We start from the raw sequence: 23,639 nt of genomic DNA, 5'->3' as shown, positions 1-23,639 counted from the left end.
TACATCTCGCTTAGAGGCAAAAAAAAAGTATAACAACTTAAAGGTTTATAAGAAAATAATATCCTTAAAAATGGACAATGGTGTTTTTAATGATATTAATCGAAAATGGAAAATCAGCATTATTATGTTAAATTATGACTTCAATTATTTCTATTCTTAATAAAACTCAAGTTTCCATCCAGTAAACGAATTGATCTATTGTTGCCCCCATCACAAAGAAATTGTTACAATTTAACTTGCAATCTGATATATCTTACTGATAATATTTAAATGCCTGCATTAACCGAAACTACATTTACCTATAAACATATATACTATATATAATAATTTAGATATTACCCGATTTGGTCTTTAACTAATTTTTTCCTACACCATTGCAGACATCAGCTATCAGCATCATCATCCGTGGCCGTGGTCTAGAGAGTCTGGCCTCATCTGAAATTCTGCTTAATGAAGCAACGACAGCGTTTCCTGCTTCAGCCAATTTAGTGTGAGTATGTAATTCTTTAGCCATTACGGATACGACCCGGTGCTCATTCCAATAGCAACAGAAGCAGCAGGAGCACCTGTGACAAGCAGCAGTCAGGCCATGAGGCAGATGGGTTGAATGTGAAGGATGAGCACGTGGATAAAAAGTTACGCACACACACAAAAAAAAAAAAAGAAACAACAAAAAAAGAAAAGAAGGAAAAATAATGCCCAAAGAGATGCCCAATCACAAGCAGAACTCCCCACCGCATACATAAGCCACCTGCCTGCTTTCAACGTTTATCTGTGTTGCTATCGCCCTCCATCCTCCAACCTGTTTTTCCTTCTCCTCTTCTTGGCCTTCCCACACCTATTTTTCCGCATTTGCCACCAACTCCCAGTTCTGCCATCATTTCCGTCGACGCTCCAGCACTTTGGCAACAAAATGTCCCGCAATTACCACTGAGGCCACCACCACATCCACATCTAACGAAGCCGATGATGATTCCTATGACAATTTTCTATAGCTGCCAAGTGGCAACCAGAAGCAGAACCAGAATCACAACCATACCGAGAGCCACACCATCTCTTCACCATCTAAATCCAACTAACAATCAGACATTGCCACTGCCATTCGTTCGAGAGGGTAAGGGAGGTGCCGTTGGGGACTGGACGGTTGTCGGGTTGTCGGTCCGTCCCCAGATGTCCGTTGTCCAACTGTTTTGCTCCGCACCAGGCCGTTATCATGTCTCCAGTTTCAAAGTTTTCTCATGTAACCAGCCAAGCGGTCGAGGGGTGGGAGGTCTGATGGGTCTGAAGAGAACAGACGGTCGTACGTAACGGATGAATAAGCGGACGTGGCAACCCATCGCAGTGCCCCGCCACTGCGGCTAAAAAGCCATACTATGCCAGGCCACATGCCATGCCAAAGGCAACCAGAACCAGCCACATCTCCACAGCTCCAATGGAATGCCTAGTACAATAGCAACAATTTGGTATGTTTGTGCAGGGAAATCGACTTTTAGATACCTTTTATTTGTACATATTTTTTGTGAGGCGATCATCACATATATAGGAAATTTAGATCTTGAAGTTAAACAAGGATACAAAACCTGTTTCTCTTTCTTTTCTTTTCGGCATAATATCAGTATTTTTTTAACTGGGGCAGACATCAAACTAATTTTTTAAAACTTTAATTGCATTTTAAGTATCAAAATTAAAATTAGCGTGGCTAAAAAAAATATTCAATTAAATGGTCGAAAACAAATCTTCGAAACTATATTAGTTTTGAAATTGTAGAATATTAAATAGAATTTTATGCTCAAAGCCTTGGCTTAATTATTTAAACAATTGGAAAAAAAATTATAGATATAATTTTCAAATTAACACTGAATTGTTTGAATAAAAATTGATAAATTACCCAACAAAAAGTTAAAAAAAAAAACATAATAAGTAATCATAAAGCAGACTTTGACTTGAATTATTTGACTTAAACTTCTTTTTTAAAATATATTTTTTAACGTTCATAATAGGTTTACTTAAATACATAAGTTAATGTTAAATAAAGCCTTAAAAAAAAAAAATTGTACAGATTTTTCAAAATAAGCAATTTATATCAAGCAATATGACTTGTTTTTTTTTTATTGTCAATAAATTTTGTAAGCTTTAAGAGTACACAGAAAACAAAAACATATTGAAAAATAAATAAAGTTTAGTTTATAATGGCCCGGACAACTGTAAATTGAAAAGTATTAACATTTTCGTGAAATATCACGAAATTTTATTTACGCCAGCAACTATTGCTCTCGAAATGCAGGGTACAAGGGTACCAGGCAGCAACATCCAGCAATGGCAACTAGACGACACTTGCCAAACACCATGGATGGATATGGAGAGCACAAATCCCATACTTGTACACACCCACAGCCACAGCCTAGCTCATACCCATAACCATTCCCCATCCTCCACACGCCCACACCACAAACAATAAAGAGCAAGCTCAGTCGACCTCCTGCTCCACGTTTTCCTTCTCCTCCTCCTCCTCCTCCTCGTCTCCCATCTACTCCGATTCCACCGATGCCACCGACACGACCTTTGTGTGCAAAATCAGCCAACTCAAACGCAAGCTGCCGCCGCCTGTTCGTCTGGCATCCGTTTGGGTTTGGGTTTTTTGTCGGTGGTTGGAGTTGGCTGCAATTATTCCGTTAGTGTTGGGGTCGCCTGCCACACTCTGCCACTCAATGTTCCCCCATCAAACCCCGACCCCCCAACTCAACCCTTGTCTGTCCAAACTCAGCAAAAGGCGCGTCCGTCGCATCGCTCGTTACTCACACCAACAAGTGCAGCTGCTGTTTTCCTTTGGGGGTCTTGCCTGACTGACTGCCTGGCTGGCTGGTTGGCTGTCGTCCTGTTGCCATTGCTGTTTTTGTCGACACTTTTTCACGGTTTGCTCGCTTGGTTGCTCTTTCGTGCGTTGCCGTTGCCGTTGCTGTTGCTGCTGCCTCCCTACATTCCACCAGCAGCAAGTTCCACTTGCTTGTTTTTCCTTCAGGGTGCGGGCTCGTTCGTTCGTTGAGCTTTGGCTTCGTCCTTTTTCCTTTTTTCCTTTTTTTTGTTTTTTGCCAGAAAATCAAAACACACGTCTCGGCGTGTGGCGCACATCTGCATGGAATTTCTAAAGTACGTGCTATGGACGGTTACGGCTATGGATACGGCAAACGGCGAACGGCTACGGCTACATTGCCAGTTGCCATCCTCTGTTGCCGTTTCTACAACCGGCAACTTTACTGTCCTGGGCACACATATTCATGGATTACATAGCTACCATCGGTGCTACCAGCAACCAATCCCTGGCCCCTCCCCTCCCTTCCCCGCCCCACCGCACCATCACGACCATGTTGCCTTGCCGTCGTCGGTTGTCTGTTTGTATGTTTGCCGTGGCGGCATGACGGCGAGAACGTGAACCGTGAACAAGCAGAAGGTTTAGTGAAAAGCAACACTGCAAAAAAAAAAGAAAAAAATCTACAAAAAAAAAAAAATAAAAATAAAAACAAAATAGAGATGAACCAATTGTCGAAATACACTTGAAGAAATGTGTTAAGAGGCTATCGAAATTCTGCATTTATATACCTTGTACAAGTTTTCTACATAGTTGGAAAAATTAATTTGAATAACTGAGTGCTGAAATTTTTAGTTTTCTGTTATTGAAAGTTTTACTTCTTATAAATTATTAAATTTAATTTCTCTAGTTCTCTAGTGTTTGATTTAAATTTCGTTCGAAAATTTTAAAGCTTAACCTAACAGCTTTATCATTTTTCGTATATCTTAAGGAAAATTTTTTTATATTGAAACAGTTTAAGATATTTTCTTATATACCTACCAGTGCCACGATTTCCTCAATAAATACTTTTCTAAGAATAGATTGGAAATCGAAATTATAAATTTTGTAAGTAGAAATTGTATAGGTAAATAAAAATAAAAATTTTATAAGTAGGCATAATAATCAAAATTATAAAAATTTTATAAAATGTCTTATGTATCTAATAAAAGGCAAAATATGTTAACTAAAGTATTATACTTCACTTTGATATAAATTGATATATAGATTATAAACTTTTAATTTGGAAAATGACTAATCTGTTACCGTTTTAGCTTTTAAAGAAATTTAAAATGCATATCTACATGCTTTCTATTCCGTTTCTATTTAAAATTATTTTCCTAGTTTCGTTTTGAAATCGTTTGCCATTAAGTAATATCTAAACCGACTTGCGTTTGATTCCGATTTAGAAGCAGAAACGGTCCATTGAACTTTTCGAGTTTACTTATTAAAAACAAAGATTCATTTAAAATAGAAATATAATTTAAATTTATTTCAAGGGTGCCAGATTAAAATTGCTACAATTTTAATTTTTTTTACTTATTGGTATTTATAATTTTCCCTTGTACAATTTCTAAATACATTTGAAGATAAATCACAGAAATAGTTTGGCTTACTATAGTTTGGGCTGTAAAATTCAATTATTTTCTGATTGTGATTATAACTACAATTCATTTGTTCATTTTTGGATTTAAAAATTTACTTAATTTGTTCTCTATATTTAAATGATTAGTAAAGTAACTTACTTACATTTATGTAGTTACTTATTGTTTAGATGTTAAAAATTAAATGAGATTTTTTTAGTCTTTTGGTAAAAAAAAACAAATTTTTTTTAAAATAGTAGACATAACGAAATTCTATTTCAAAAATTTTGTAATTCATTTTAACTATAGATGTTGCTGTATTTACTATAATAGTCATCTAAGATATGCCTTCGCTTTATTAAATTTTTTCTTCACTGTGTACAAGTATTTTAGATTCAGACGTTCAGGCAGTGTGCGGTGCTCAAGCTTGTCGTATAATTTCTTGCTTCACACAGCAAGTCTAACACGCACACAGACACACACGCACACACACACACACACACACACACTCACACACAGGCGTGTAGATTCAGGGCGCACATTTTAACACTCTCAACAATAAACAGCATGTCACTTAGCTCAAACTTCAAAAAGTGCGCCACAGTCTGCGGCAGTGAGCGAAAGAACGAACGAACGAACGCTTGTGCTGTAGCTGGATTTAAGTATAGAGTGAGACGACGACGACGATGATGATGGTGGTGGTGGTGGTGGTGGTGGTTGGAGGACTAAAAGGACCAGGAGCTGGAGAACAGTCACCGACATCGTTATGCGAATGCCGCCAGCATGCTTCCGTGCGCTGTGCCAAACTTTTTTTTTTTTATTTGTCGTTGTCGCCGACATCGTTGTCCGTGGCGGTGGCGGTGGCGACGGTGGCAATTGTGGGGTGGTGTTGACGGTGGTGGCGTTGTTGGTGGCGGAATTTCGCCTGACAACGAGACGGCGGCAACGTCAAAGTTCTTGCTTTGCGTGGGTGTGTGGAGAGTGCCAAAACGAGTCGAGGTCGTTGATGGGTGCTGGGCGATAATAAACAGACTCAGACCCTCATCCTCAACAGCCACACAGCCACCCAACCATCCAAACCATCCAGCCACACACCAAGTTAAGTCGCTGTGAAACGGCATGAAAAAGGCGCAGCTTGAAGTGAAGTGTGTGTCTGATAGGCGGCAATGTCAGGCACAGACAGTTGCAGGACTTGCTACGCTTGTTGATATTGTCACACTGTGGAATTACCCGTAAGAGGATCGAATATAGTCATAAGACCCATGAAACTGTTAAGTCGGTACGAACCAGACTCAATAAAGCATTGAGAATCTTTGTTAGCATACTCAATAGATAAATATTTGAGGTATCGATTTGAAGTCGTTCCTTATTATAGGATGTTCTATCTGAAAATGGTGAATTTTAGCTTGACCTAAGAAGATTTAATTATCTTAGAGATAATTTTATAAAACAGCATATTTTTTTCTTAAAAATATGCTAAAAATCATTAAAATTTGTTCATCGATTTCAAACGCTACAGAATGTCCCCAAAAAGTATGCTATATTTTAACTAAACAAACATTAAAGATATGTATGTTTATTTTTTCTTTTTCTCCAACTAATTCCCACTGTACCTGTAAGCGTTTTGATTGTCATGGCAATTCGAAAGCATTTGTCGGTCTTCTTGCCCCGCGCCACTGTGGCAAGTCAAACCAGACAGAGAACTCCATCTCCATCTGCAGCTCTCTAACTCTCATTTTACAGGGGCAGCAGCCACTTGCCACATTTGGCTTTCTGCCAGGACCAGATCCAAAACTCTTATACAGCTGCCAGTGTTAGAGGGTGACGGTGCAAGGGCGGATTGCCGGTTGCCAGTTGTTGTGAGGGTTGTGGTTGTGGGTATGGGTGTGGGTGTGGCAGTCGCAACCGACAGCACACTAAAAATGCGACGTGCGAGATTATCGTGTCGCTTGCCGCCGTACCAACATACAGACACACTCTCACACACACACACACTCACACGCATATACACGGTATACACTTCACTTCGCTGTTGTTGGTGTTTTTGTGGCTGGGCACGTCCTCGGTCCCAATCCCCGTAGTTACCGACACCGTCGTCACCATCACCATCAGGCCGCACAAGTTACTGGCACTGCCACTGGCACTAAAGGCAACTGCTGACTGCTACTTATGGCGTTGATGATGGCACAACCACAACAAAAACAATAGTCATGCCAAAAAAAGACAAATGATCGAATAAGTAATATCTAAGGAAAAATCATATTCTTTTAGATTTTTAAATACTGAACAGACACACAATGCACATAAAAACCAAAATGCAGAACTAACAACAAATCAATATCTAGAATCTAGAGTTATTTTAATAGAAATCAACTTGCAGTAGGTCTCAAAATTTTATCATAGTTGCCGCGGGAAATGAGGGAAATTTTCTCCCAAAAGAATTCGATTTTACATACAATAAAGTGTAGGAAAATGCTACGAAAAAAAAAATTTTTTTGAAAATATTCAACACTTTCAGCCTATTGCCTATTGCTTATTTGCCCCATTTCTCAGTCCTATATCCGCCTATGTGATTAAAAGATTCTTAAAACACAGTTAAGAAATCGAATTTCAAGGAAATTTCAGACAAACCTTGCATTTAAGCCTTATTTGTGCTGTCTTTGAAATAATATTGTTGTAAAGAGGTTTTTTTTACCAGAATATTAATATTTTACAAAAGTATTCCAGAGAAAAAGATTCAAGATATTTATAAACGAATTTATATTTAGTTTTAATAAATTCACTTTATCAGCAAATGTCGGAGAGCGTTATTATTGCGTTTTTATTTGTTCAAAAATCGGTAGTTAATAGTTTTTAAAAAGTCCGAAGGCAATATATTTCAAATTAGATCAGAAAGAAACGATTTTTATTTCTTCTTTCTTATAAATGGGCTCTGAAAGAAATAATTTGTTTCTACCTATTATGTCCTTACATAAAGACAAAAATTTGACAAAAAGTTAACATTTTTGCAATTCCAATGAAATAAAACCCTAAGCTTTTAAATAAAAAATTGAACATTTAAATAAGAAATGAAAAAATGTGTCCCATAACATCCTGACTTCTATAAGAGATTTTGTTTTTAAGGTATCAAGATTTGATTCCATATCCCAGATTTTTGATACTTTAGGACAAAAACTTTAAAAAACCAACCAGCTATTATTTTATAAACAAATCTTTTTCAAATTCCTCTTTTTTTTAAATAGGTTCTGACAAAAGGATATATATTCTGTCAATTTAAAATCAGTGTTTTTCGAGGACATAAAGATCAAAAATTTAAAAACTAAATTAAATATAAATCAAACTAAATTAAATATAGGTATATTCCTATTCAGTTGAGGAGTCAAACAAAAAAATTTCGTGGATCGTTTTTAATGTCCTAGGAGGAGCTTCTTTTTTTGAAAAATCTTTTGTTGTAGGAAGGAAAAAAAAAGACTTACATATGTCAATAATCTTTTTAGTCTCACCATTTATAGGTTGTTTGTTATGATACTAAAGGTAATAGACGTATTTTAACATTTGGTTCGCCAAGTTTGACAAAATTGATCTTGACGCTTTTAAAATGGGTCTTCATTTCTAGTTGTGAATAAATACTTCAATTGGATGAAGAAGAAATAGTTGTCAAATGTAAGTAAAGCCTCTGAGAAACCTCTGATTCACTTTCCTTTTATATCTCTGTTTCTCCGTAGTCTAATATACTTTGTGACGTTGCCATTCTTGGTCCTAAAAGTATGCAGCGTGCGCACGCGAGGATAACGACACGACGACGGACAAGGATAAGAGAGAGAAGGTGGGCGACTATGACGGCGACGACGACAACAAGCACGACTCTATGTGTATGTGTGTGTGTTGATGCGTGGGCGTGGGGATTGGGTGAAAAACTCGAGAGTTGGAGTGGTGGTTGGGGGGGAATTTGCTGGGTTGGGGGCTTCTGTGTGTGTGTGTGTGTGCGACTAATTGGGTGAGAGAATGTGGGCGCTTAAATTGGTTTCGTGCTTTCGTGTGATGCGTGCGGAGGCGTGTAATGCTCACTGTGTGTGGTGTGTGTGTATGTGTGTGTGTGTGTGTGTGGGCATGAGTGTGTGTGCAGGCGACAGGCGGCTCTCGTGGTCGTTGTTGTTGTTGGCATGAATGCTTGATGGCGTGACGGCAGCCGGTTGTTGCCAGCAATTGGAACGAACTCAAAAAGGACGTAACGCAGGACCACGACAATGGCAACCAACGACTACGACGACAAAAAAAAAGAGAAAAAAATACGTACACAATTTGTGTCGCCTGGTCGGGAATTTTATTTTACGTTTTTTCCTTCACAATTTTTGCGTTTGTTGTATTGCTTCTGCTGATGTTTCTGTTGCTGTGTTTGGGATTTGCGCGGGAGCTCGTGCAAGGACTCTTCACCACACGGCCTCATGTCACTGCCACCCAACAGCCGACTGAGTGGATGGATGAATGCCACCACCAAGTCGACTCCATCTTCAGTCCAATTGCGCCAGCTTGTTTATGTCATATGGTTTATGTTGCCCGCATGATGTGCACTGCGCACTTTTTAACCGACCCCCGGAATGACTCTCAGTTAGTGATATGCGTTTTGTGCGATAATAGGTAGATGGCGGCAGGGGAGGTGGGAGGCGTAGTTGTTGGAATTACGAGTTCCTGGGTCTTCTAACGCCTTTTGCGACACCTAAAAACGCACTGTTCAATAAACGTTCATATATATATATATATATGTACATGTAGTTTGCATCTATTTAAATACGTATTTACGGAATCAAACTTACTTGCCTTTACTAACAAATCTATTTGATTGGGCAGACGTACGTCTGGCTTGATCTAGAAGGGCATTATTTTGTATCAATATAACCATATGATCATTCTCAGCCGCCACCATTAGTTCATTTCTGCGAGTACGCAATCTTAAGTAACTAAGATCATCACCTGGCTCCACGTCACGTATCATGCTGCGTGCCATTTTAATCAATGGCGTCATCTTGCCAGCATATTTTTGGCTAGACATAACATCCATCGAGGTGCGAATAGGTATACCCTCACCATTGACAAGTATCGCCCCTTCAGCTCCTGGTAATTTGAGTAAACGTTCAAACATGTCTTCAATATCGGACGACATTATAATTATCACAAGTAAAACAAAATGATTTCAGAAATTTTGAATTTTAATTTCTACTTAACTACTGCGTCAGTTGCCAATTTGAAGAGTTTTTCAAAGTCTGCCAAATATAATATATGCATATAAATTTAGTTACGAATAAGTTTCATATAATTTGATTCAAACAGAATCCAGTTGAATTTTGAAATGGAGGGGCTACAAATAGTTTATGTAGTCTGAAAATAAAAGTTCACAGAAGTTAAATTTAAGGTAAATTGTGCAAGGCTCAGAAAAAGAAAATCTTTCTTAAATAGATTTTTTTCTTTATCAAAAAGACACACAATACTGTGTTGATTATTATAAAATATTAAAGTTTGTCGATTCAATATTTCTTTGCTTCAATCACATATTCTTCGGTTTGGATTATCGGCCAAACATTTTTGTTTGGACTTTTCTGTTTATAATATTTGTTAAATGCAACAATTAACTAGTTTCTAAAGTAGTTTAAGACAAACAGGAATTTCCTTGTTTCTTACAAAATGATATGAAATATTAAGAGGAAATGTCCATATTATATTTACTTATTTATGTAAGATTGTGCTATAATTTGATACCAATTGGTTTAACCATTGTTGATAGGATGGGGTTCCTCTTAATCAGTGGCCAATCTAGGAAAAGTGTTATAAGGTTATACAGGTCATTATAGGCGTGGAAAAGGATGTGGTCGAAACCCAGTTTTAAATATCAAAATTATAGCAACTTAAGAAATAAGTAAGAAGTCCTTTCTTCCTCATAAGAAGTCATTTCTTCCTCATACGTATGCATTTTTTAAAGTGCAGGTAAAAATGTATTATAAAATATAATTGTTAACTATGAACCAAACTATTTCTTACAAGTTCTAGCAACTAAGGCCTTAGGTTTCGTTTATGTTTAGATTTCGGAAACAATTTAATATCTATGTATGTTTGTTTGTATTTGGAGACTATTGCTCTACTTTATATATTACCAAAAATGTATTTAAAATTATTCGAGTTTGTGTAACGTTAATAATAACAATTAGGGAAAACAGATTCATACCCATCTTTGACATTTGCTGATACTGCAAATTCAGTTCATTAACCAGAAATCAAAGGAGGTGGCAAAACAAAAATGAAATCAATATTTTGATGGGGAGAACCTCATACAGACTTTAAGAAGGAATATATCTAAGTGGGACTGCAAATTCAGCAGCAGGAACAGGCTTCTTAGGTTTCTCAACTCTAAAGCGTTTCCATAAAACTATTTCAAAAGCGTTATTCGAAGTGTGAGCACTGAAACTGGGATAAAGGCAATGCTGCTAGAGGTTTCGTTACTTTAACCCCCAATTGCAGCTGCGGGCGGATATTCACACTGAACTTACATACATTCATCGCATGCATGCATGTACAAGGATTTTCGCACTCCTTGTTGGACGTTATCCTTGTTGCCGTCACACGCTTGACTACTACATGCTATGCCCGCCCCTTAGCCACCCTAAACGGGTCGCCACCCCCACCCTCATACCCAGGCTACATGCCTACACGGCAAATATACAACTCTCACTCCCGTGTCCTGTGTATAAGTGTGTGTATGTGTGTGTGTGTGTGTGCGGCCCTGGGCAATCATTTCAGGCAGCATGCTGCGGTGTCGGCGCCAAACCCCACAGACACGACTCTTGGTGGGGGTCACGTAAATAGCGTTGAATTACAGCCTGACAAACGGAGCGTTGAAGTCTCGAACTTAAAAGTTACGTCTGCACAGCCATCGGTCTCAGCATGAGTTATCAACACACGTACATGCCCACACCCACTCCCACGCCCACGCCCACAGCACAGCATAGCAAGGCTGTTGTGCATCATTTATAAGCCGGTCTAGGCCACAGATTGTCTCGGCATCTCGATTCGAGTCGACTGTGCACGCAACGATGCTGATGATGAGCACACCATCATCAGCAAAAACTTTATGACTGTTCATGGTTTGGGTGTCACGTGCTCATCGATGCTGGCACTGGCGATTGTCCCGCCTCGTCATCCCCATTCGACTGCAGACTGATTTGGTCTTGTATAATTCATGTACCGCGCTAGCTATTCGAGTGCAGAGCAATTTATTCAATAATTTGTCGTAAAAGCTTATCATCCGATACACTTATGAGAACTGTTCCAATACTAGATTCGTTGACTTGAAAAGTTTTAGTTTTCATTTATAAATGTTAACTATATTACTACTATTAATTCAATAGGTCAATCAATTACCTATATGGTAAGAGCCTTTTTGTGTTATATTATACTATTTTATCAAAAGAAATGTTTAATTTCTATTCACAACCCTTAATTAAATGTGCCAAATATGCAATGCATCATTTCTATCATTGAAACTTTATGTTTCTTGCCTATCCCAGGGGATCCATTTCACAAGTCATATAAAGTGCCAAATGTACAATTTATGACCATGATAAAGTAGTTATTTTCAATCCATAACAATTGTATTTAGTTTGCTAATATTACTTATGTTTGTAGACTTAAACTTTATCAAATAATCACATAAACAGTCATTTGACCACATGTCTTATGGTACAAATAAAATGATCAGCATCAAAGCAGGAATAGTTATGTTCCACCGATATCATAAAGTCCAAAATGTTGCTAAAAAATGAAAATACAAGGTGAAGTCTTTAAATTTAATGAAAAGGTCTATCCTAGGGTCAAGCTTATACTAACTTCAATTCAGAGTCCCTTATGTGGAAAAATACCCTCAACGGAGAGATTAGTTTTGATGGCCTTTAGAACTGCCTGTTGCTTGGCATCCAATATCTTTGGTCTGGCTGAATACGATTTGAGTCTTTTAACCCGACTGTGTGCGTGTTCTTCCGTATACGTTTACATAACGATTTGGAATGCTATCGGGTGCTTATCCTTTAGCCAATAGTGGGCCTCAATTATTCCACTGTGATATTCCACAGGTAATTTCAGTGAAGGATGCCTTAATCTTGTTAAGAAATGCAACCACACTGGCCATTGCAAAAGCCATACTAAAAAACTCAATACACCCAATACCTTCTGGGTCTTTAAGAATCTGTTTTACCAGCAGAGGAACAATGCCCTGTAAAAAAAATGTGCAATAAGACAATCTGACATGGCTTATAAAAATTTTAAGCAAGTGTTTTGAAGAAAGTTAAGATTTAAAAAGAATAATAAAAAGATGTAGATTTAGATATGTTTACGTGTAATTTATCCGTTTATCAAAATTAACATTAATTTTAATATTTACAGGTATTTATAAACATTTTTGACTTACCTCTCTTTTTTTCTCTGCAGCCGCATGAACAGCTTTGAAAAATAATTTTTTTTAAATTTAGAACTGTTAGTGAAACTGGTAAACTTAATTAAGTTACACGAATAATTCAATTTAATATATTTAAAGTTTAATTTTCAGAAATTAATTTGGACAAACCAAAATGCAAAATTACAAAATAGCGCCAACTTGCGTGGGGTGATGCCAACTTGTTTAAAAAATCAGCTGTTGTTGCGGTAAGGTATTTTTCAGCTAAAAAATACTGCAAAATGGCTAAATCTAGCTATTTTACACATATAATGGGACCTTAGCCTATAATGGTATTTTACCGTGCACGTGTTTTTTGTAAAACGTTTTATTCGTTGAAATTCTGCCCTCAGTGAAGCAACAAGCCGAGAGGTTGCATTTAAATTTGTTCAAATAAACCCGAATAAAAAGCATTAATAATAACCAACATGGTAAGTAGATAAACCTAATTGCCGAATGCAATGAATTAACTTCTAAAATTTGGTTTAGAGCGAGGAAGTGAACCCGAAAGCATTCCCTTTGGCCGATGCACAATTGACTGGCAAGATAATGCACTTGCTGCAGCAGGCCCTCAACTACAATCAGTTGCGGAAGGGAGCCAATGAAGCCACCAAGACTCTGAATCGTGGCCTGGCTGATATTGTGGTCCTGGCAGGTGACACCGAGCCCATCGAGATTCTGCTCCACTTGCCCTTGTTGTGCGAGGACAAGAATGTGCCGTATGTTTTTGTGCGCTCGAAACAGGCTTTGGGACGCGCCTGCGGTGTCTCCCGACCCATTGTGGCTTGCTCGGTTACCACCAACGAGGGTAGCCAGCTGAAGTCGCAGATTACCTCCATACAGCAGGAAATTGAAAGGCTGTTAGTTTAAGGACAAAAGTGTGTACAAATTTATAACAAAAATATATAAGAGACGAAACTTTATACAAATACTAAATGGAGTTCCATTCTTTTGTAATTTTTATATAAAATGTAGTCATATTTGTATTAATTATGAGTCTAAACTTGATTGAAAAGTTGATTCATATCATGAGAGCTACAAGGTCGAGAATTGTATGTCAAAGACAAAATCAATCAACATTAAAAATATACCATTAAATGAAACCCCATCTAAAGCACTATTAGGATGTTCCCGATGTAAATTTCTTAATCAATCTAAGGACAACTCTAACAATAGCTCCAGTCTAAAGTTCTGTTTAGAAAATATTTTCTAAATCTCATAAAAGAGAGTGTCACATATCCAGTAAGGACACCTCTTGAACCATACTCTTTGTTTAAGACGCTCTCCAACCAACCCATGTTGCTGGGATGAGAATTTAAAGGGAAGAAGAATATTTAAGCAGACAGTTTTATTTAAATTTTTGTACGATTTAATGTAATAGAATGTAATTTACACTAATAATCAAATTATCCTTTTTAACGAGTCAAAAAGAGCCAAGGATGAGCAAAGTAATCCATCAATCTTTAATTTCATAAATTTATTTCTGTATTTTCAAGTTAGAAAAATTTAACTTAAAATCTCGAGAACTAAATTGTGATGTTTATGAAAAATCAAGTCGAAATTAAATTTTTCAAAATATCTGGCATTAAACACTGCCATTTTAATATACGATAAATTGCCTTATTATTGACATACAACTTTTTTAAATCGGTGAGAAAATACAGTCTAAAATAAAAGTCAGATTTAGGAAAAATATATCATACACACTACATATGCAAAACTACAAAACAACGTTAATCGCGAGTAGAAAATATATATATAAAAGAATTGATAATGACAATGATATTTCTTTAAACGATTCACCTTTGATGCTCTACAGGTTCAAAGTAGTAAAAAAGATAAAACCAGAGGGCCGGCGCTAACTTCGACCGCGTCAAAGTTTGTATACCCTTGCAATTTTTTTGGTAACTCTTTCCTTACCTATAGCCATCAAAGTGGAAAAACGTTTTATCTAAAAAAGCTGTTTCCGAAAGAACGGCCTACAATCTTAGCATAGCAAATAACGACGATATTGATCAAAGTCACTGTTTTCCACCGATCGTTCCTATGGGAGCTATATGATATAGTTACCCGATCTTTATCAAATTCGGCACAGACATTAATAGATATATAAAACTAACAAATATTTAATTTGAAAGCAATCACTTTAAAAATAACGAAGTTATTGACAAAAGTCACTGTTTTCGACCGATCGTTCCTATGGGAGCTATATGATATAGTCACCCGATCTTGATCAAATTTGGCATAGTCGTTTATATGTGTAATTAACTCACCAATATTAAATTTCACGACAATAGCTCAGAAAATAACGAAATATTGAGAAAAGTCACTGTTCGTGACTTTGCCATTTGTATGGGAGCTATATGATATAGTGGTCCGATCCGGCTGAATCCGAGATATACAACGCCTGCAGTATATACAAGCCTTCATGCAAAATTTCAACTCTGTAGCTCTAACGGTCTAGGAGGAGTTTGCGTTGATCCAGACGGACGGACAGACGGACAGACGGACGGACGGACGGACATGGCTATATGAACTCGTCTCGTCATGCTGATCAAGAATATATATACTTTATATGGTCGGAGATGCTTCCTTCTATGCGTTGCACACTTCTGACCAAAATTAATATACCCTTTTTGCAAGGGTATAAAAATCAAGTTCAGTACTACAAGTATTCAAAACAAATTGAAATCCGTTTTCGGTATTTCAGAACTAATAAAAATATTTAAAACAAAGATGTGTGAGTAAATAAAAAAGTGTAAAGAAAGTTTACCTCATGCACAAATAAAACACTTGCTAATTTTGAATTTGAATTTTGAAAATATAAAATAAATAAATGTTAACGGTTTTAATAATGTTATAATTTAAATTACTGCACTGTTTATTACCAAACTCATTCAAGAATTCTATAAAATCATATTTTAAAAAGTTTCTTACTATTTGGCCATTCCAGAATAGTTGAGAAAATTAAATTTTATTTTTTGTTAGGTGCTTGAGGATATGTTAATCTAATATGGACCTAGAGTACTTGAATGAAAATATATATCAATACATAGGGGGTCCAATTTTTAAAGTTTAAATTAAGATTGTTTTAAGGGGGTATTTCCTAAGACCTATTTACTTAAAGATAAGAATTAGAAACTTATTTTGTTTACCAAATTAATAGATTTAATCAATAATTGCACATTTCGAATAGATAGCTCGAGTATGTATTTGAATTTTTTCGCCCATTCAGATATTTGGCAAGTGTCTTACCTGATATGATATGATAGGAGGAGGAGCTGTGTGTGTGCCGCCTATATAAGAACCCGCATAAAGTAGAGTGAACTTTAGTAGAAATACGAAATGAAAACTTTCCTTGTACTAACTCTGGCGATTGCCGCCGTTTCTGCTGGAACAATCAAGCAGAAAACGATTCATCCCAAGGATCAGACGAGCAAAATCGAGGGAAGGATTACCAATGGCTATCCCGCCTACGAGGGTAAGGCCCCCTATACAGTTGGTTTGGGCTTCTCGAGCAATGGAGCTGGTTGGTGGTGCGGAGGTTCCATTATTGCCAGCGATTGGGTCCTAACTGCTGCCCATTGCACGAACAATGGAGAACGCGTGATTGTCTATTACGGAGCCACCTGGCGTACCGATGCCCAGTTCACTCACACTGTCAGCGGCAGCGACTTTATCCAAAGTCCCGATTGGCCCAATGTGAATGGCAATGATATTGCTCTGATTCGTACTCCTCATGTGGATTTCTATTCCATGGTCAACAAGGTGGAGTTGCCAAGCTTTAATGACCGTTACAACATGTACGCTGGCTGGTGGGCGGTGGCCTGCGGATGGGGTGGCATTTACGATGGCAGCCCACAGCCCGATTGGCTGCAGTGCGTCGACTTGCAGATCATTAGCAACGAGCAGTGCTCTCAGACTTACGGCACTCAACCTGAGGCAATTCTTTGTGTGGCCACTCCTGATGGCAAATCCACTTGCAGTGGTGATTCTGGTGGCCCATTGGTCTTGCAGGATGATGCTAAATTGGTTGGTGTCACTTCCTGGGTATCTGGTAATGGTTGCCAATCTGGTGATCCTTCTGGTTTTACCAGAGTTACTTCCCACCTTGAATGGATCCGTGATAACACTGGAATTGCTTACTATTAAATGACATTGAGATAAATAAAATAAAAGTGAATAATTAAAACTAGTAGGCCAATTTTGGGATACTAGCTGAAGTTGAAACATTTTCGAATTTCAAAATTCCGTTTAATATATATTTTCTACAAATGAACCGTTAAGCAATGAAAATAGAGAGGCAAATATCGTCCTCATGTGGCGTCTGCACCTGCCACACAAAGACAATCGACGGGCATTTGGTTGTTAAAGAGAGCCAGTCCAATGTGAAGGAAGTGGAAACCATCTACAGACGCAGGCTACGCAACGATGTGCGTCCGGTTCGTGCTGCCAAATACCAGGACTCCGGCTATTCCCTTAAGCGTCCGAATCTTGCCTATTCGAGCAATCGACCAAAATGTGGGTGAGTATGCGTCATCCTTAGATCATCCATAAATTCTATCCATACTATCAGACGTAGATTCGGTGGGGATATTCGCTGTGAAGAAATTATAGCTGCTATATTGTTTGTGATAATGGCTTTTATGGTCCCTCTGGGTCTATATTTAATTAGACGTTACAATCGTACATTTTCATATGGTGCTGGAGGATGTCTATCGACTTTTTTGACTTACGATGATTGCCAGATTCTGAGCTAAAGCGAAATCCAAAAGCTACTAACTCTTAAGGAAGAAAATATATTTAAAGCGAAGATTCCATAAATATAAGATAAAATTAATTCTACATTACAACACATTTAAAACATCCATGATCGAGGCTCTTAAGGGACTCTGCTGAATCCCAATGTGTCAGTAAAGCGTGTGGAAAGGAGTAAAGATTTTTGTATTCATCCACAATGTAATCCATTGAAGGTCGTTTGAACTTGTCTTTTTGCCAGCATTGCTCTAATAGATCCAATAAACCCTGCGGGCAGTCGGCCATCAATCCTCCATTGTCTCCCATTACGGGTCCTTCTTCTATTATTGAAAAATGAGTTAAGGTTGTTACAAATGCTTAAAGTTTATTTTTCCGATTTTCTTTTTATTGTACTCACCGCTAATAAAGATATTTGCAAATCCAATGAAGGGTTCATCATCTGGTTCTTCACGCGTCAGTATTTCGTTCATGGTGATGGCCCAGCTATAGACATCGCTTTTGTAGGTGGGATAAACCTGTTGAATGGGTCTTGACATTACTTTTGCATTCTATAAATTGTAGTATCTTACATCTGGTGCTCGATACCAATTGATACGGTCTCGTGTCGTTTCAAGTGCATAAAATGATTCAAAGTTGCCGATCTTTAAGAGTCGACAATTTGAAAATAGAAAGACATTATTGGGTCTTATGTCACCATGTCTAATGTCCATGGAATACAAGTAGTTAATGCCCTAAAAACGAAACAAGTTATAATGTATGATTTTGTAATAATTGTATATATTTACCTCAGCTAATTGAAGACCCCAATGAATGGCTAAAGATAACGAATATTCTGGCTGCCATGCTCCATGCAAGAAATTGTGCAATGATCCATTTTCGGCATATTCCATGTGTATATAAATAACATTTTCAATTGTACTATAGCCATAAATAGCAATAACATTCACATGATTAAGTTGGGACAGATTATTGATTTCGTCCATAGTTTTTGTCTTATTGTTATATCTATGACATCTTTTCACAGCTATTAGTTTGTCTTGCCAGAAATGTTTATGCACAATGTCAGAACCTACTTGAGGCATCTGAAATTCTTCGTCGTTATTTGGAATCAAAGTTTTGGTATTCAATATCATTTGGCTTATAATAGTTTTTATTGTCGGTCGCTGTGCTGCTTTTTGTTCTGAACACTTTTGAATTAAAACTTTAAGTTCCTGCGGACAGTCGATTTGATTATCAAATAATAATTTTTGATCTACAACAAATATAAATAAGCATTATGTTCTTTTTAAATAAACGGCTGAAATAATTGTTTACCTCTTAGCGGTTCTTTTCGCGACAGGACTTCCCACATAATAAATCCCCAACTATAGACGTCGCTCTTCTCTGTGCTTACATTTTCTTTAAAAACCTTTAAAAATATAAATTTAAATAAAATTATTTACATTTTAATATGCTTCAGTTAGTCGATTATAGTCTATATAGTACTAAAAATTACCTTTTCAAGAATTTCCCTTTCAGATTTTACAAATTATTATGGTACTTACTTTTTCTTAGCTTATTAATCTAACAATCATATATTTCTATAATCCAATTTATATATGATTGGATTAAATGATTAGTTATTTTTGTATATACCTCTGGTGCTATGTGGACTGAATGTAATTTTTTTGATTTCATCGGCAAACTGAGTTTCAAAAGTTGCCCTCCTCTGGATATTAGAATATTTCGTGAATTTACATTTGCATGTATTATGGAAATGGGTCTCATATCATGTAAATAGGCCATACCCTTAAAGAATAAAGTATCAGTAACATAATGTTTAATACATAAACTAATTACTTACATTCGCAATTTGAATGCCCCAGTCTAGGGCAAGTTTATTTGAATAATTGTATTGCATCGGTCCGTGCAAGAACTCATGTAACGATCCATTTTCGGCATATTCCAGAAGTAAATTAAGTGTTCCATCGTGAAGTGTAACGCCAAATAATGATGTCACATTGATATGATGTACAGATGATAGACTAATAAGCTGTTTTTTAACGCTCATTGGATCCACAGTATAATAAATTTGCTTCAAGGCTATTATTTTATCGCGGAAAAAGGCTTTGCGTACATTTCCGGTTGAACCGTAACCAAGTTTCTGAATAAAAATGTATGTTAAAGTATATACATTATGATTTTCTTGTTTACCTTGCCAAGCTGTAATTCTGTAAAGGGAACTTCTTCTAGAGTCGACAGGGTACCCAGTTTTGAAGAACTACTGGAAATGATTCTTTTAAGACTAATGGCTGCTTGTCTCATGGTAAATCTCTCGTTGATTGACCTAACTCTACATTTAGAGATCAATACTTTTACAGCTTCTGGAGTTCCTTCTAGCATACAATCCAAGGGAGGTGCAACATCTAGAAACAAACACATATTTCATTTTTGTAAATTAAATGGATGTTGTCTTACTATAGATTGGTTTTTGTAGTGTGAGAAGTTCCGAAAATGTTGTTGCCCAACTATAAACATCCATTTTCTCAGTATATACCCCATTTTCGATTGCCTCAGGTGCCGTATAACCAATTAGCATTCGATTATTATGAAAAGCCGAGTCCAGATTATCAATCTTTAGTGTGCGTCCTCCTCTCGAGATTAATATTTTTCCCGGCCTAATATGCCCATGTATTATACCCTTGGGCATCAGACCATGTAAAAAGGCAATGCCCTTATATTGATATTGTATTAATCATCTCAAAAATCATGTCTCGGATATACGTACTTCTGCTATTTGCAGACCCCAGTTAAGGGCAACTTGCCATGAATAATGCGCTGGCGTTCTTTTATTATGAAGATAATTGTGCAATGAACCATTCTCGGCGTACTCCATAATAAGGTATGCGTCTGTCTTTTGAAGTATGAAATCATAAATCTTGATTATATTATCATGATTCACATCAATTAATGTCTGAACAGATTGATTCCAAGTTGCGACATCTTGGAATCTGGAAAACTTCCTAACTGCAGCCCAGCGATCTCCATAAAACGCTTTGTAGACGATTCCAAACTTTCCGGGTCCAAGTCGCTAAAAGTGCATATTAGTTATACATTAGGTAGATATTTTAAAGACTTTTTATTTGATAAAAACTCTTTAGACTGCATTTCCTGATAATTTTACCTCGGTTAGTAAGTTCTCCTTAAAGGCTTGTGTTCTGCTTGCTCTGTCCATACTTCGATGACTGAATTGAATATAAGTACACGATCTATATATATTTAATCTTATCAATGATTACAATATTGACATTGGAAGAAATTTAGTTTATTATGAACAATGCAATTTATTTGTTCGCTTATGTTTAAGCATTGAGCGCAAAAAACACTTAATTGTTATTTGCGAGCTATGATATTAAATCTTAGCAATGATTAAAATATTGACATTGGAAGAAGTTTACATTTCTTCTCTTCTGCTATGTTTGAGCCATGCAAAATTGTGGCAATGCCCATCTCAAAAACTGATAAATTAGTTGCTGTAAGTCTTCAATCATGCCATTCTTTATTAATTTAATTTTTTTAACTTAAAAATAAGCGTAATTAATTAAAATACAGAAAACTTAATATTTTGGATTCAAATTAATTATTATATATACGTTTTAATTTAACTTTTGGTCTCAATTGAAGTTAGAGAGGTTACAGTAAAACCTGCCGTAAGAGAACACCTTTGTGCTTTACATCTATGGGTGGGTGTCCTGAAGGTTATTTTCTTGAAAAAATTAAACGTTGGAACCAAAAAAATGTTCATCTATGGTAGGTGTTCGATTATCAAAGGCGTTGGCAAGGAGAGCCAAAACAATAAGTACTAAAAAAAATAAGAAGCTAATACCAAGAAATATGGTTTCTTACATGAATTTATAGACCTCACTGTAAAGATTGGGTTTTTATAGCATAGGGTGAAATGGTGTATTAAAGTCGACAAAGTGTGTGTAACAGACAGAAGGAAGCTTTTCCGACCCCATAAAGTATATTTGCTTTACTGGTGTATGGTATACCCAAGTCGGCGAGACGACTTACTTATTTCATTTTTTTTTATACTTATGGTATATTAAAAAAAGTTAATAGATTTTTCAAAATTGAAAACATGTTTTATATGTGTTTCATCGAATTTAATCATTGTCCAAGTCTGGATAGATTTTAGATATTTATATAAAAAAAAAAAAAATTTCCAATTATTCTTGTCTCAACTCTGATTCACTTCAGTGCGGATAATTTCATTTAAATTCGCAAAATTAAGATGCAAAATAATTTATCAGTATATACGTACATATATATATCTTATAGAGCTTAGAGAAAAAAAGTGTCAACAGTTATTTAGGAGCTATGATATCTATATATCAGGTGTTTCAGAGAAATCGATAACCGACATTTCTTTTGGTAGATTTCAAAAACAATCTGCCTCAAAATCTTTACAGATTTCTGTGACACACATGTATAATTGAATCTGTAATCTTATACATATCTGTTGAATCAACTAAAATTCATACTTTCATATTAATGATTAAATTAAAAGTGTATAAATAATGAGTGACTGTTTGTTTTTGTCTTTTTTCTTAAGCATCGTTTACCATATTTTGGCAAAAAACATATTTTTGGGCACTCTTCCGGCAATTACCAAAAGTCTCAAAAGTTTTGTAACATTTGAAATTTGATCGCTTGTAACTTCATAAATATATACTTAATACACTTAATGTAGGAATCAAAAAATTCCTATTTGAATGCATCTTTATATTATTATATATACTTCGTTAGCTTCTTGTAAATTGTAAGGAAAAATGAAATGTCTTAAAGATGGTATCGAGTGACTGTTCTTGAAATGTATGTATATCATAAAAATACCTTGCGATTCTTTGAATCTGATTTTCGGAAGCATGCTTAAATTAAATTGCTAATGCTTACTATCTAATTTTTTAAGGATATCCGTTTTTTGTAATTGAGTAGTTAACAACTGTTGTATTGTTGATCGATGCAATGGAAACCATAGCGACTTAGTGGAGCCATACCCAAGGCAACTTCACTTGATATAGGATTATCACGAAATTGCTTACTGAATACTTTAGATATTTGTTGAATACTTGTTGCCATTTTGTCATTCATTAGCCGATCTAATAATTTGCTTTGTAAAATGGCCATTTTAGCTAGATAAATGACTTGGCCTGACGATAAGGGTCGGCCAGTAAAATCCTGGCGGGATAAGGTGGTCTGAAACACACAAAACCACTGTCAATCAGATATGTAAAATTACCCTTGTTACAACTTACGCCTAATAGCTCCTCGCAGAGGAGTTCATTTAATGGCAATTCAAAAACCATTGATATGGCCTCGGCTAGGGTGCAGGGCTTGTTGTCCTGTCGTGCTAAGCAAGTGGCCACAAATGTATCTGTAGTTCCATTCAATTCGAGACTGTGTCGATAATACAGTTGGTCAGCGATGCGATGACCATAGTGGACTACCTTCTTTGGGCTGTCCGCCGTCAATATGTGAGCCAAGTCTGGGAAAATGGCACCCAGGGATAAAATGTCGAAAACATATGCCTGTTGGTCGGTGGCTATAGTCAATACAGAAGCAGCTCGATGTCGGCCATAGAAACTCGGCTCCATAACTATTGAGATTCTTGTCTCATTTGATATGTCTTTCAAAGCCTTGTGGTAGGCAGCATCTGCTTGGTAAATGTACACAATCTTCTCTAGCTGTCGGTTTAATAAATTTAATTCTTGCGGCAATAATGGATATTGCAGGAGTGTCCATTCTGGCGGGTCCTCGTTTGCTGAATGAAAGGAACACTCACTATCCGTATCATCCATGGTTATGCTACATAAAATATGAAATTATTACAATAAATGAAAAAATAAACAAAACAAAAAAATTTACCGCTATGGACTTCAAATTTCGTAATAATTAAAATATTCTATTTTCTTACGTTGCTCGCAAATGATGGTCC

General features: G+C 36.5%; 6 protein-coding genes and 1 pseudogene across 10 annotated transcripts; 3 read left to right on the top strand and 4 right to left on the bottom strand.

Moving 5' to 3' along the window:
- Positions 1-8,718: 8,718 nt before the first annotated feature.
- On the bottom strand, positions 8,719-9,708 carry LOC6643750 (dynein light chain roadblock-type 1). 4 transcript variants are annotated; one of them, XM_023176750.2, is made up of 2 exons: positions 9,243-9,708; positions 8,719-9,145 (listed from the first exon to the last, which is right to left on the bottom strand). In XM_023176750.2, the coding sequence occupies exons 1-2, from the start codon at positions 9,587-9,589 to the stop codon at positions 9,127-9,129; spliced, it is 366 nt and encodes a 121-aa protein (XP_023032518.1). In that variant the 5' UTR covers positions 9,590-9,708; the 3' UTR covers positions 8,719-9,126. The 4 variants fall into 4 exon arrangements, with proteins under 4 accessions (XP_023032518.1, XP_023032519.1, XP_046866629.1 ...); XM_023176751.2 differs by having other exon boundaries at positions 8,719-9,156; positions 9,247-9,708; XM_047010673.1 differs by having other exon boundaries at positions 9,247-9,708.
- Positions 9,709-12,051: 2,343 nt separating this feature from the next.
- LOC111518824 lies at positions 12,052-13,334 on the bottom strand (annotated as a pseudogene).
- Positions 13,221-13,840, top strand: LOC6643749 (NHP2-like protein 1 homolog). The gene is made up of 2 exons (XM_002067087.4): positions 13,221-13,335; positions 13,394-13,840. The coding sequence occupies exons 1-2, from the start codon at positions 13,333-13,335 to the stop codon at positions 13,772-13,774; spliced, it is 384 nt and encodes a 127-aa protein (XP_002067123.1). The 5' UTR covers positions 13,221-13,332; the 3' UTR covers positions 13,775-13,840.
- A 2,386-nt stretch (positions 13,841-16,226) lies between these two features.
- On the top strand, positions 16,227-17,068 carry LOC6643904 (serine protease 1). Its single transcript, XM_002067086.3, has one exon. The coding sequence runs from the start codon at positions 16,250-16,252 to the stop codon at positions 17,054-17,056; it is 807 nt and encodes a 268-aa protein (XP_002067122.2). The 5' UTR covers positions 16,227-16,249; the 3' UTR covers positions 17,057-17,068.
- Positions 17,069-17,119: 51 nt separating this feature from the next.
- Positions 17,120-17,749, top strand: LOC26529888. 2 transcript variants are annotated; one of them, XM_023176624.2, is made up of 2 exons: positions 17,120-17,425; positions 17,481-17,546. In XM_023176624.2, the coding sequence occupies exons 1-2, from the start codon at positions 17,194-17,196 to the stop codon at positions 17,519-17,521; spliced, it is 273 nt and encodes a 90-aa protein (XP_023032392.1). In that variant the 5' UTR covers positions 17,120-17,193; the 3' UTR covers positions 17,522-17,546. The 2 variants fall into 2 exon arrangements, with proteins under 2 accessions (XP_023032392.1, XP_015033595.2); XM_015178109.3 differs by having other exon boundaries at positions 17,126-17,429; positions 17,481-17,749.
- LOC6643903 (tyrosine-protein kinase JAK1-like) lies at positions 17,684-20,876 on the bottom strand. The gene is made up of 11 exons (XM_023176705.1): positions 20,826-20,876; positions 20,430-20,732; positions 20,120-20,375; positions 19,856-20,067; positions 19,506-19,805; positions 19,298-19,450; positions 18,977-19,070; positions 18,448-18,914; positions 18,232-18,393; positions 18,060-18,177; positions 17,684-17,982 (listed from the first exon to the last, which is right to left on the bottom strand). The coding sequence occupies exons 1-11, from the start codon at positions 20,874-20,876 to the stop codon at positions 17,747-17,749; spliced, it is 2,352 nt and encodes a 783-aa protein (XP_023032473.1). The 3' UTR covers positions 17,684-17,746.
- Positions 20,877-21,930: 1,054 nt separating this feature from the next.
- On the bottom strand, positions 21,931-23,625 carry LOC111518835 (protein Exd1 homolog). The gene is made up of 3 exons (XM_023176753.2): positions 23,570-23,625; positions 22,960-23,509; positions 21,931-22,900 (listed from the first exon to the last, which is right to left on the bottom strand). The coding sequence occupies exons 2-3, from the start codon at positions 23,500-23,502 to the stop codon at positions 22,640-22,642; spliced, it is 804 nt and encodes a 267-aa protein (XP_023032521.1). The 5' UTR covers positions 23,503-23,509; positions 23,570-23,625; the 3' UTR covers positions 21,931-22,639.
- Positions 23,626-23,639: the final 14 nt, after the last annotated feature.

The sequence above is a fragment of the Drosophila willistoni genome, assembly GCF_018902025.1.
Source record: "Drosophila willistoni isolate 14030-0811.24 chromosome 2R unlocalized genomic scaffold, UCI_dwil_1.1 Seg167, whole genome shotgun sequence".
Lineage (NCBI taxonomy): Eukaryota > Metazoa > Arthropoda > Insecta > Diptera > Drosophilidae > Drosophila > Drosophila willistoni.
This window is presented reverse-complemented; position numbering and strand designations above follow the sequence as displayed.